General features: G+C 34.5%; 1 protein-coding gene across 3 annotated transcripts; it reads right to left on the bottom strand.

Annotated features, from left to right (window-relative positions):
- Positions 1-1,363: 1,363 nt before the first annotated feature.
- LOC147487477 (putative 3,4-dihydroxy-2-butanone kinase) lies at positions 1,364-8,748 on the bottom strand. 3 transcript variants are annotated; one of them, XM_086575068.1, is made up of 9 exons: positions 8,650-8,748; positions 8,450-8,514; positions 7,633-7,812; positions 7,250-7,336; positions 6,344-7,143; positions 4,202-4,258; positions 4,016-4,087; positions 2,922-3,038; positions 1,364-1,508 (listed from the first exon to the last, which is right to left on the bottom strand). In XM_086575068.1, the coding sequence occupies exons 1-3, from the start codon at positions 8,723-8,725 to the stop codon at positions 7,660-7,662; spliced, it is 294 nt and encodes a 97-aa protein (XP_086431194.1). In that variant the 5' UTR covers positions 8,726-8,748; the 3' UTR covers positions 1,364-1,508; positions 2,922-3,038; positions 4,016-4,087; positions 4,202-4,258; positions 6,344-7,143; positions 7,250-7,336; positions 7,633-7,659. The 3 variants fall into 3 exon arrangements, 1 of the variants encoding a protein (XP_086431194.1); XR_015203156.1 differs by lacking the exons at positions 6,344-7,143; positions 7,250-7,336; positions 7,633-7,812; positions 8,450-8,514; positions 8,650-8,748 and adding an exon at positions 4,760-6,302 and having other exon boundaries at positions 4,202-4,273; XR_015203157.1 differs by lacking the exons at positions 6,344-7,143; positions 7,250-7,336; positions 7,633-7,812; positions 8,450-8,514; positions 8,650-8,748 and adding an exon at positions 4,404-4,742 and having other exon boundaries at positions 4,202-4,273.
- Positions 8,749-12,199: the final 3,451 nt, after the last annotated feature.

Below are 12,199 nucleotides of genomic sequence, written 5' to 3'. Positions count from 1 at the left end.
CACAAAAGAGCAATAAGAGATGCTTATACAATTGGTCTAAGATTCAAAAAAAAAACAAAAAAAAGCTAAAAGAATTTAAAGTAAAACGGAAACTCTAAAGGGAAGAGATAGGCATATGAAAATAGAGGCATGAGAACCACAAACGTAGAGAGAAGTGATAAGAAATCAACCTGAGAATTGCAAGAGAGATTTGAATTGCTTTCTTTGGAAGAAATTGCAAGAGAGAACTTTTCCAATCCGCAGTTTGATAGGAAAACCATTGGGTTTTTCTGTTCGACGGTTTTCAAAATTAAGATGCTAGCTAACCAAAACAACAGTAAAATCAAAGGCTCAAAGCAATACAAAACAAATTAAATTATAAATTAATTACATGAGATTGACGGTGACAGTTGAAGTGAGGATGAGAATGAGATTTACGGTGACAGTTGAAGTGAGGATGAGAGAGAGGAAGAACGCAAGAGAGTTTAAGGCGATGAAGTTTAATTAACAGCGGATGACCGAACGGTTTTTTTTTTTTTTTGTTAATTTGAGAACGAACGGTTTTTGCTGTTTCGGAGAAATGAAGGGTTTTTTAAGTTTAATTTCACACTTAAGAATCTAATTTATTTCTATAATCATGGGCTCTAATTGTGGCACTCGTCCCGACCGTCGATTTATACCCCCTGAAACTCAATCCCAGTCGCGAGTCAGGAAATAGCTTTGTTTTATTAGATAGACTAGTTAATGCCCGTGCCTTCGGCACGACTTTCGACACAGATTTCATAAAATTATTATGTCTTTTTATTGTTATTTGCATTAACACCAGGAAAATAGTTGTTGTAACTTTGGCATGGATAGCTCTTATCAAATGTCTTCCTCTAACGGAAAAAGTTTGTTGTGTAGATAAGCTCTTATCAAATATTTATTATCGGGAAAAAAAATAATAATAATAATAAAATCATAAATAAATAATAAATAAAACAAAGGCTCTTATCAAATGTCTGCCTCTAATGGCAGAGTTTGTTGTGCATATAATGGGGAAATGTCAATATAATGCCTAAAAACTAATCATATTTAAAACCTCCAAGAAACTGAATTTTGTTTATGTTTTGAATACATAGAAAAACACCAAAACTAAAAAGAGAAATATGAGGTGGAGGATTGGCATGATCTTTTTTCTTTGACTAATTGTATACAAAAGCAAAGATCCAAATGTTAGATTATGCAGATTTCTTGTCATAAAAGTGGTTTACAAAACAGGGTTGCTTTGTTAACAAACCAGCTTAATAAGAATGTATAGTGATGAGATTACATAAAAAAATCCATCACTTCATCCTAATACCATTCAAGCAGTTCATAATAGTGTCTACAAACTTTTAAAAAAAAAAAAAAAAAATTAGGCCAGAGTTCCACCAAAGATCCTAGCAAAGAAGCACCCAACAAACGCCTCGCACCATATTTCCATGCTTGCAAAGTACTTTTAGCTCTCGTCCACCTCTAGTCCAATCTCCATTGGAAAAGTTTTCCCCCTGAAAAGCATACAGAGTTCCTTAAATATGTTTGCAACATCACCGGAACAAATTAAAAACCAAAAAAGTACATAGTCATGAATTGATCATGGACAACCCAACAATATAATTTCACAACAATAATATAAAGCCATGATAAACATTGCTTGAAGGTATTTTAAATGTTCTAAAATATCCACTTTGCTTGATGCTAGTTTTTAGTTTATAAGCTAATTTCCGAAGAAATAGATTTAATATTAAAATATTTGAATTTTCAATAATTTCCAATTTTCATCCGATTTTTCATCCGAATTATCCGATTTCTGAATTTCTCGATTTTTTCTGAATTCCGATTTTGATCCGATTAACGATTTCCAAAAATTCCGAAAAAAAAATCGGATCGGATCGGATTCAGCACAATATATCAAATTCCGAAAAAAATCCGAAACCAAATACCCATATTCCGATCCGATCCAACCGAAACACACCCATATTCACAATGCTCCACACTCCCCAGGGGCGATAAAACATCTATATATGCCAAAATGCAATAGAAAACAAATGCACACATAACAATATTCTTTAGCAAGATTTAGAGTAAAACACGTATAATATGTAACTGATCTGTTTTGAGACTTCCAATCATATATTCATCCAACTGAATGGTAAACAGTACTTGGTATAACTCACAACATCCATGCAGATACGATACTCAATAAAGCGATGTAAAAATGATACTAAGACTTGAACTAAAGACATGGACTGGGTTACAAAGATGGTGTATAAGCTACGGGTTCAACTTTGGGTTGTCAGGTATTGAGTCATTTCTTGCTCTCAATTTGAGATCCATATTTCTAGTAAAAACAAATAATGACTAATGAATAAAATTAGATCCCCATTTCCGAAATGGTACTGGTAAAAACATTCTAATACACAGACGTGAAAATTTTAATTCCTGGTGAAAACATGGTAGTGGTTATTTCCAGAGGCCGAGTCGGTAACCAACATAAAATACATAAAATGCCTGCTAGAAGTTATGGTCGCACCTAGAAAATAGATAATCGTGATATGCATCATTTTTTTATAAAAAAGGAGAAATAATTTCACTCATGCAAGACACTACAGCTCCAAGGTTCATTAAGGGTGCCTTATATAACCTTTTTTTTTGTCTCAATGTCAAACATATACTTAAACGACAGAGAAGAGGGGGCATTACCCTCCAAAACTTGAAACTCTAACAGGTTTAGTTAATATCCTTGAACTTTTCAAGCTAGGATTTGAAACAATCACTGGCGTCTTCCTTATTTCCGTTGTACGTAGCATCAACTACAACTTGTCACTTGTCATATCAAAGTAATTAGCATCAACAGCAGCCATAAGTGTCTGCCATAGCAGAGTACACATATAGAATAAACTGTATTGGGGGGTGATTACCCTCCAAAACCTGAAGCTTCAACAGGTTTAGTTAATATTCTTGAACTTTTCAAGCTAGGATTTGAAACAATCATTGGCGTCTTCCTAATTTCCGTTGTACCTAGCATCAACAACAACCTGTCATAACAGAATATTAGCATCAACAGCAACTTGTCACTTATCATAGCAAAGTACTTAGCATCATCAATAGCCATAAGTGTCTGCCATAGCAGAGTACACATATAGAATAAACTGTAGGAGATAATTCATAAGCATTATGGGATGAAAATAAAATATTAAAATTATGTTGCCTAACTGTGTACAAAAAAAATCACACATACACAATAATAATCAGTTACTCATGGCTATAAGCAGCCATTGTGCGTGTTCGCTTCTAGGCAACATAATAAATTATTGATGCCGGTCTGGCATTTAGATTTAAAATTTGGGCTACAAAACTGCACTAAATTTTTTTGGCAATTAAAGAAGTTCATAAAATCAGGTTAGAGCTACTAAGCAATCCAAAGAAAATTGCAAGGGATGATCCTCAATCATCCCAATTAACCACCATTGCATTAATACAAACCCAAACAAAAAGAGGAATCCATCCCAATTAACCTCACATGATGTACGACTTTTGTCTCAGAACCCAAAACAATTCCATATACATTGAATAAATTACAGCACAGTAGTTCCAACAGAAACTCTAACCCATAAAGATAACTACACAACTCATGTATCACAGTTCTTTCCAAGATATAGCTAGCACTAAGACATGTTAAAAAGTTTTTAGTATTTATTAAAAAACAAAGATATTTCTTCTTCAGACATTCTGAGCTCCCAGTTTGACCTCCATTAGCCTCACATTAATCTCGGATCACTTCAACACCTTACAACTATGGTTATGAAATAAATATACCAAGTACATCGGACATCCTTATATCCACCAACTATGAAGTATAACAAAATTGGATAGTATGCTCGACAAATCTAACGACCATATATTCACGCTACCAAAATCCCAAAATTATCTACTTGTTTTGAGAGTTTAAGAACTTATTGCTGAATGACCAATGGAATTATTGCCATCAAATTAGGCTCTGAAGATTGCTCACCTAGGACTAACTTTGCCACTTCACTTTGAAGCTTTGTCGTCTTCAACAATTGAAGTCTCCACTGTCATCTATCTGATCATTGAAAACCCCATTAAGAGTAACAATTTACTTGCTCTGAATAGGTAAATAAACAAACACACACGAAAATCACGATTATGGTTAACTACTATTTCACATATGTTATACCTGCACCATATGTTCCTTTGGTGGAATTGAAGTCATTGTCCGTAGCAAAATCCCCAACTGAAATACCACCAGCTAAAACCAAATAAAATTGCAAGGGATGATCCACAGTCAAAACATATAATTGCTAAAGGTACCAAAATTATTCCATGGTGCAGCTGAGATTGTAGTTTGATTAAATTTATATTAAAAGTGAAAGAAATACCTTGGCTTGACGAAGGTTTCACTGATGCAAACATCGAACTATAAAAATTGCAATTAAAGAAAGACAGACAGAAAAAACACAAAAGAAAATCTGATTTCCAAAATGAAACTTATCATCAATGGAAACATACGGGAAATTTACATTGGATTTGAGAAACACACAATTCATGCAAAAGGATAAAGAATGGAAATAATAAAAGGGAATCCATGAATCCAGTAAGGAAGTCAATTCATACAATAGACTGATAAAAGGAGAAATAGAATTTGGACATAACTCATCATTCAAAAAGAACAATACAATCACTGAAAACGTCAAAAACCAAAAGGCTCTTGGAGAAAGTGTAGAGAGTTACTTACATGAGATTGACGGTGACAGTCGAACTGAGGATGAGAGAGAACGCAAGAGAGTTTCAGTACTTGCAAAGTTGGAAGTGACCAGTTTTTTTCTTTTGTTAAGAACTTGGAGAGGTGGAGCGGAAGACCAAAAGGTTTGCCATTTATTTCACAATTAAGAATGTAATTAATTGCTAATCCAACTCACTTAGAATTACAAAGGAGTACATGGACTTCTTTACATATTAGTTTCCTACATTCTTTACTTCCCCACATTGTAAACCTAAAACACAGAATATCACTAATATAATAGCACATGCTAGAAACATGAGATTTCCCTCAATTCATCACATACGATATTTGCAAATCAGATTCTCAACAATTAACTGGTCAGACTTTAGAAGCAGATTTTGCCTGAAGATTTGGTTGTTAAGGTAAGACCTAAGCAAGTCAAAGTAAAGCTAAATAAAACTTAGTCAGGCAACGACATTGAAACAAAATAAGAATCAACATCACAAAGTAGCTTGCTAGCAGCAAAGTGTCACAGCATCATTAACACCATTTTCAAAGTACAATTGTGATCAGCTTCGACCTTAACCTAAATGCACTACAACCATGTTCTAATAACCTTAGCCGCGTCTAGCTTGAGAATTCCAATGACAGTGATAACTTTTTTCATTATGATACTCATTATTGTTTAGGTAGCTCCCCTTCTCCCTTAACATCATTTTCCCTTCAATCCAAAGCGCTTAATTAACCATGACTCCAAACCTAGCACCAATATCAAATTTTAAGAATCAACCAACTACAGAAATAGGTACAACTTTAAACCTTCAAGAATTTGCATTCAAATCCGGCCATCATCATCTAGCGTGTGCATCACAAAAGTTAGCATCACAAATTTTAATCTCTACACGTACGCTTTGAAGAAATCGGCATGAGTAAATTCAAAATCCAAATTCAATCACAAAGAAGGGAAAATCAACCTATAACACTAAACGTAGAATTGGAAAGACTAAAATTCTTATTAGGTGGCATACAATTAGCATGTGAAACAACTTGAGATTTCAGATGAACACATTTCGGGTGAATAAGATTGATGATTTGTACCAAGTGCTCAAACGAAATATAGTTATGCATACAACCAATCGGCTACAACCTTTGCCACATGCACTAATATATTACAGGTTCAAGAAAACACTAAATTAGATTGGATTAATTTCATGTATTAAAGTGTTAAGGTATCACAACAGCACCCTTCTTAATCAATTGCAAATTCCAAAATAGCAAAATATATAATCGTTCTTTAAGTAACTTGGACTAAGAAAAAAATAAGACAACAGTGAGGTTTTGACTACCCACGCAAGGAAAGTGACAGAGAGAGGGAGAGTAGACACACTTTTTTCTTTTCGTCGAAGGAGACAGTGAGAAACTATAATCATGAACACAAGAATGTTTCTTTGCCATGCAATGCGCTAATCAGCAAGTGCGAATGAAAGGAGATGAGTTAGAGAAAATAGTAGAAAGACCCTCGGTGGTTTTTTATCAGTAGAATCAAGTAATCTTCAAACTTCCAAAAGAGATAGAAAGAGCAGAAAGAGAACTTACGTGAATTCAAAAAAGACCATCTTTGCTAAGACGCAGAAAGAAAAAGTGCAAAAGGAGAGCATTTAGCAATGATAATTTAGAGAAAGAAAAACGTAAGTGCCTTCTAGATAAGTTGGTAAAACCTTTGGGTGATGATATCAGAGGTCTGGGGTTTGAACCCCGCTACACACTATTGAGTTACTGATCTCTTTAAAAACAGGCTTGCCCACACATTTTTTGTGATGATACCAAAGGTCTGGGGTTCGAACCCCGCTACACACTATTGAGTTACTGATCTCTTTAAAAACAGGCTTGCCTACACATTTTACCAATAAAAAAAAAAAAAAATTGGAGAAAGGGGTTGGCTGATGGCGATACCAATCGTTGGGAAGCTCTATACATTTTTCAGAGTTTGATGCGATTCAAAATTCGCCCCTCTATTACTTGGACACTCACAAAATGAAGCTATAGATAGTATTAAGAAAGAAAAAAATATTTGTGTATACAATAAATCAGTTGTTCAATGAAAACTCTATAAATAACAATATTTGTGAGTGGCAATGAAGATCTTACAATTTATTCCATTGCTGAACTTCCATTGTCAAACCACACCTTTCAATTGACTTGCAGAAACTTGAGTCAATGAAGCAGCAAACTAAAAAATCTTACACGGAAAGGGAATTACTAAGAGAGATGGGAAGACAAATGTTAAAATATTTTAAAACCCCCAAAAGAATTACCATTGAATTTATGTTGCTATGAATATCCTACTTTAACACTTCAATTTGATGTGGAAACGCCCACATAGATGAAGCACAAAACTGATAATAAAAAATGAACAAAGAATGAAAATTTCAGTTTGAGAATTTCAGATTTCTCTTTTACCAATATAACATTTAAGATAGAATAAAATGAGACAAGAGATACTTGCCTATTGATGACGGCAAAGGGAGATGGAGCAAGTACCTGGTTCCATAGATGAGAAAGATAATAGAGAAAGCGTTTGTTGATTACCTGTTGAACAGTTGAGAAGTGAGAACGCGACTTCAATACAAAACTGAGAAAAACGAATGGTTAATTTGAGAGAGAAGGGGGAATTGGAGAGGCTTTTTAATATGGGGGAGAGCGAAAGGTTTCTACTGCTCGAAGGTTTCACAATTAATTATGACTCCCAATTAATTTCTTTAATTTCTAATCCCAAACGACACTGATTTCTTTTGGTTGGTAAGTTTGGAGAAACGAAGTTTTTTTTTTTTTTTTTTTTTTTTTTTTCAGAATTAAGAGTCTAATTAATTTCTAATCCAACTCACCACGCTGTACGGCTGTCATTGTGGCACTCATCCCGGCCATCGATTTATACCCTTGAAATCGACTTTGTCATCCCAGTCATTCAAACTATCCTTCAGATTAATAAGTGCACTTACTGCAGCTTCAATAACAACCTTAAGAATGTGGCCTTGTTCACTCAGCTCTTGTGGACGAATCGAGACCTAATACATAGCACAAATTAATGACAATATTTGACTCAAGAATCTGTTTGCTTCTTTTCTTGGAATAGCTAGAGAAACGGAAAAGTAAATATGAGAGAAAATTTTGATGGTTATCCATTTTTGGGATACTGAGTAGGGTCTTCGTTAAATTTTTAAGACTCCTTATTCACTGAAAATCAGATGAGGCAATTTCTAGACCCTTGTGAATCTTAACCATCCTCAGAACTGGACCTGTCTTGTAAATGAATCTTGATCGTCACACTGACCACATTTTACAGATCTACAAAATATAACCAATTGTTTTCTACAGGTAAAAATGGAACATGAACCAAATCATCATTTTATCACAAAAAAAATATAAGACTGTGCACCTGTGCTTATATTTATAATCTAGGCAGGTCTTTCTAATATTAGCTTTCTCATATAACACAGAACATTCATGGCATTGTATGAGCGTTAACACAAATGAGAAAAGTACATGGTGGATCGGATCGTTACGATACTAAAATAGTTCGCAACAATTTCTTTCAGCTGCATAAAATAGGAGATTGTAAAATGAAAACTTTAACATGTGAATGTGCTTTACCAAGAGATAGTTAATGCCACTTCTCTTAACAAAAAAATTCTCCTAAGTTACCTCATCATTCTTTGTGGAACGTGAGATTGGAATAGGAACAGGAAGCTTAGTAGGCGGACGATCTCCTGCAGTCACAATTGGAAAGAATATAAAAGTGAGGAATGAGTGCAATTGATCTATAAATTAAAGCAGAAGTAAGACTTGATGGGGATGGTAATATATTGGACCCGATAGAACATATTTTATTTCCAACCTCCTACCCTCAACAAAAACAGGCCAATACGGAGCCCTAGTAGAGGCATCTAGACGCTGTAAAATGGCTTCATCTGCCCTCATGATAAACTCAATTTGACAATTTCGAGTACCTCATTTAGCAATATAACGTTTAAAAAAGAGAATGGAGAAAGAAGGTACCTGGTGCTTTGATGAGAATGAAAATGAACAATTGAGAAGTGAGAACACTCATTTATGGGAAAAACGATGGGTTAAAAAACTGCGTTGAAAACGAAAGGTTTTTATAGGCCTCGAAGAATTTAATTCGTAATCTCACTCACACCATTAGATTTATCCACCCTTAAATTGAATCCCACCCTTAAATTAGATTTAGGTAGTCTTGCCATTTTTTTGGAGAATGAGATTCGCAAATTCATGAAAGAGAAGAGTGGATAAGAAGAGTTCTTTACAACACATACCGATAGAGGAAAGAGAGAAGACTCACCTGAGTCAAGCTTCGAATAAGAACTGATTAGGAGAGATGCTTTCCATTTCTTGGAGAGAGAGAGAGAGAGAGGAATTGGAGAGATGGGAGACCGAAGGATTTTGGAAAGAAAAATTCTAGAGTGAATGACCCAGTACAACGGTGTGAGGAAGGAGAAGAGGTAAGAGGTGAAGGGTTTTTTTTGTTTAATTTCACAATTAAAACTCCTAATTAATTCCTAATCCACTTAAGACCTTTAATTAATTCCAAAAAAAACTAAATAAGATGTGGGCCTTAGAAATCACCATCACCCATGCATGGGCAATATCGATTGTCTGAGCTTTTGGCGTAACAAAAACAGCGTCGCATCCCTGCATATTTCAATAGGAACATAAAAAATAGGAAGAAGAAGAAGTAGGAGGCGAAAGAAGAACATATTGGTTTCTTCTTCACTTCGTTTCGATGAGAACTAATGGGTTGGGAGAGCGAACGAAAGGCTTCTAATAAAGATTTTCACGATTAATATTCTATGATTAATATCCCATTTAATTTCTAATCCAACTCACACGCTTTGGTGGCACTATAGTAACATTAGTACTTCTTTATGGGAGTTATGCGAGAGACTTGGAGAGTCGACTCTTTTTAAGCGGTATGGGTTTCAAAGCATAATTCATTCAATTCATTTTAAAAATATTTAATTGAATTGGCATATATTCATTACACACAAAATGTGACGAAGCAACTAAAACTTAAAAAACCAATTAAGACCAAATGTGCGTTAAAAAGGCTTAAAGCATGTGTCATTATTTAGTGAAAAACATAATCCATAACTTTATAAGTCAAATACTATATGAAACGAAACTTAAGTGCCAATATATATCATTTCTCCAAAGCCCCTTCAACGTCCAATGCTAAGCTAACTATTAATGGATGTAAACACTCAAGTGTCGAGATCATTTGAAGTTTCCCCAGTATGATCTTCTAATTAAGCTACTCGGTCATCAGTGAATTTTATTTAGCCAACATAGGAAAAAAAAAGTAACATGATGTATCGATATAAGTGTCCATACACCTCGACATCAAAAGGTGATTATATGCCTCTGGTTCGCATATTAGGTGGGGCAAAAATGAATTAGCAATTAGACTATTCAAAAAAGTAGAATGCTACCTTTTGATTTTGAGTTATATATCAAACCACGTAATCAACTAAATTGTCAAATATGAAAAATATTCCAAAACCTAACACTATAATAACACTGCAATTCCACATTAAGTGCAAGTGGGGGAGGGGGGGGAGAAAAATGAAAAAAATCAAACAGATAAATATAGAAAAGCATGAAAGTTCACAATGATGATAGATTCTACTATGAAGGTGGGAATCGAATGCAAGACGTTTCACCTTATCTGGAGTTCATATCTTCGGAAAAGGAGCCTTCGCGCTAGGAAAAAGTCCTGCAAAAGATAATCGCAAAAGGAGAAGTAAAGTCAATATAGAAATGAAAAATGAAAGTCTTGAACGAATGTGAAAATACCCAAATCTGTCTGCACATCAGGTTCCCCAAAAAACGATTATAAACATAATGTATTTTCAGTTTCTTCCAAAACATCACTATATATACAGACCAAAAATCAATGGACAGAGGTGACAAATTGCTTTAGTAATTGAGTCACGGATTTACAATCGAAGGACTTCCTTGTGTAACTCCATTCCTTGGTTTTTTTTTCTCTTTTACTCTTGAACATTGATTTACCATTGAGTAAAAAATTTAAAATTCAAAAACGACCACACAAAAACGGATTGACAAACTCAAACTCAACATAGAGTGCTTAGCTCAGTTACGTAGAACCCCCATAGCTCATTTATGCATTCTCTTTGACCTTTACGCAAACAACTATTTGACAGTTCACTAAACACCAAATCCAACCATTTATAGTTATGCATTACACCCAACCAAAATTGAAACAAAAGTTGAAGCAACAAAAATTATATGAAGAACCAATCATAGAAACACATTCAAATGTAGAGTTCACATTTTTAGCTATGTACTGTGTCGAAGGAGCTATGTAACAAATAAAGTTTAAAATTTGGATGAAATGAAACAAAAGTAGAACAATTAAATAAAACCCATAAAAATCAATTACTGAATTTAGGGAAAAAAAAATCTCAAGTTGTACCTTATGAAGACCCTTCCTGACATCGTTACTAATTGAAGGAAAGTCGAATCAATTTTCGTTCTCTTCTCCATCGAATGGAGACATCAAATTTTTTGTGTTTCCCAAAGACTACAAATATTTATCAAACCTATAAATTTATCAAATTCTGAAGTAAGTACACAAAAGAGATCAGTAGACCTGCAAGAAAAGAAATACTTTGATGAAGTAATGATGAAGAAAAAAAGGAAGAAGCGCCCTAAAACTTTAATTGTTCGATGTAAGATTACCGATCAACAAAATATTCCGATGTAAGATCAAATACTTGAGGAGAAGAGAACGAAAACGTACCTTATGGATGGAGGACCCGATCTGCAAAAGCGTTCAACCAAATTTGAACATTACAATTCTAAAGAGAGACAAAAAGAAAAAGAGTTGATCAGAGAAAAAAAAAAAAAAGTAACTGATGCTGGGGTTTAATTTCTGATTACCATTTTTCTACGCCTTTTTATTAGCAACTGATTCACTGCCGTTGGGGCATGAGTCAGATAGTGAGAGAGGCCGGTTTGGAGAAGTTTCTTCCACTGTGTGCATCTGTGTGTGCGTGTAGGGGGTGGGGAAGAGGAAGTGAATAATTATTGTGGAGCTCAATCGAGTGGAGAGGGAAAGGTTTTCTATTCGTGCTGTTACCATAATTAAGAGGAAGTGATCCAAGTTTTGCATACGAAGGGTTTTAACAATTAACCTCTATAATTAATTCCTAATCCACATGGCGGAACGATGACCCTCGATTTATACTCTTGAAACTCAATCCCAGCCGTGAGTCAGGAAACAGCTTTGTTTTGTTAAGTTGATGCTGTTTTTCTTTTTATTTTCAGTGGCGGTATGTGACCTTAGCCCTTAGCTCAGGGTTTTTTTTTTTTTTTTTTTTTTTTTTTTTATTTAACGGTTGTTTAGTGATT

Source organism: Coptis chinensis, chromosome 7, assembly GCF_015680905.1.
Source record: "Coptis chinensis isolate HL-2020 chromosome 7, ASM1568090v1, whole genome shotgun sequence".
Classification (NCBI taxonomy): Eukaryota; Viridiplantae; Streptophyta; class Magnoliopsida; order Ranunculales; family Ranunculaceae; genus Coptis; species Coptis chinensis.
The sequence above is the reverse complement of the archived record's forward strand: the minus strand, read 5'-3'. Positions and strand labels throughout refer to the sequence as shown.

Coding starts and splice junctions, on each gene's coding strand:
- LOC147487477 (XM_086575068.1), bottom strand. CDS start 8,725: ATGAGGGCAGATGAAGCCATTTTACAGCGTCTAGATGCCTCTACTAGG. Junction 8,515..8,649: donor TTGGCCTGTTTTTGTTGAGG/GTAGGAGGTTGG, acceptor TTGTGACTGCAG/GAGATCGTCCGCCTACTAAG. Junction 7,813..8,449: donor GTTCCACAAAGAATGATGAG/GTAACTTAGGAG, acceptor GCTATGTATTAG/GTCTCGATTCGTCCACAAGA.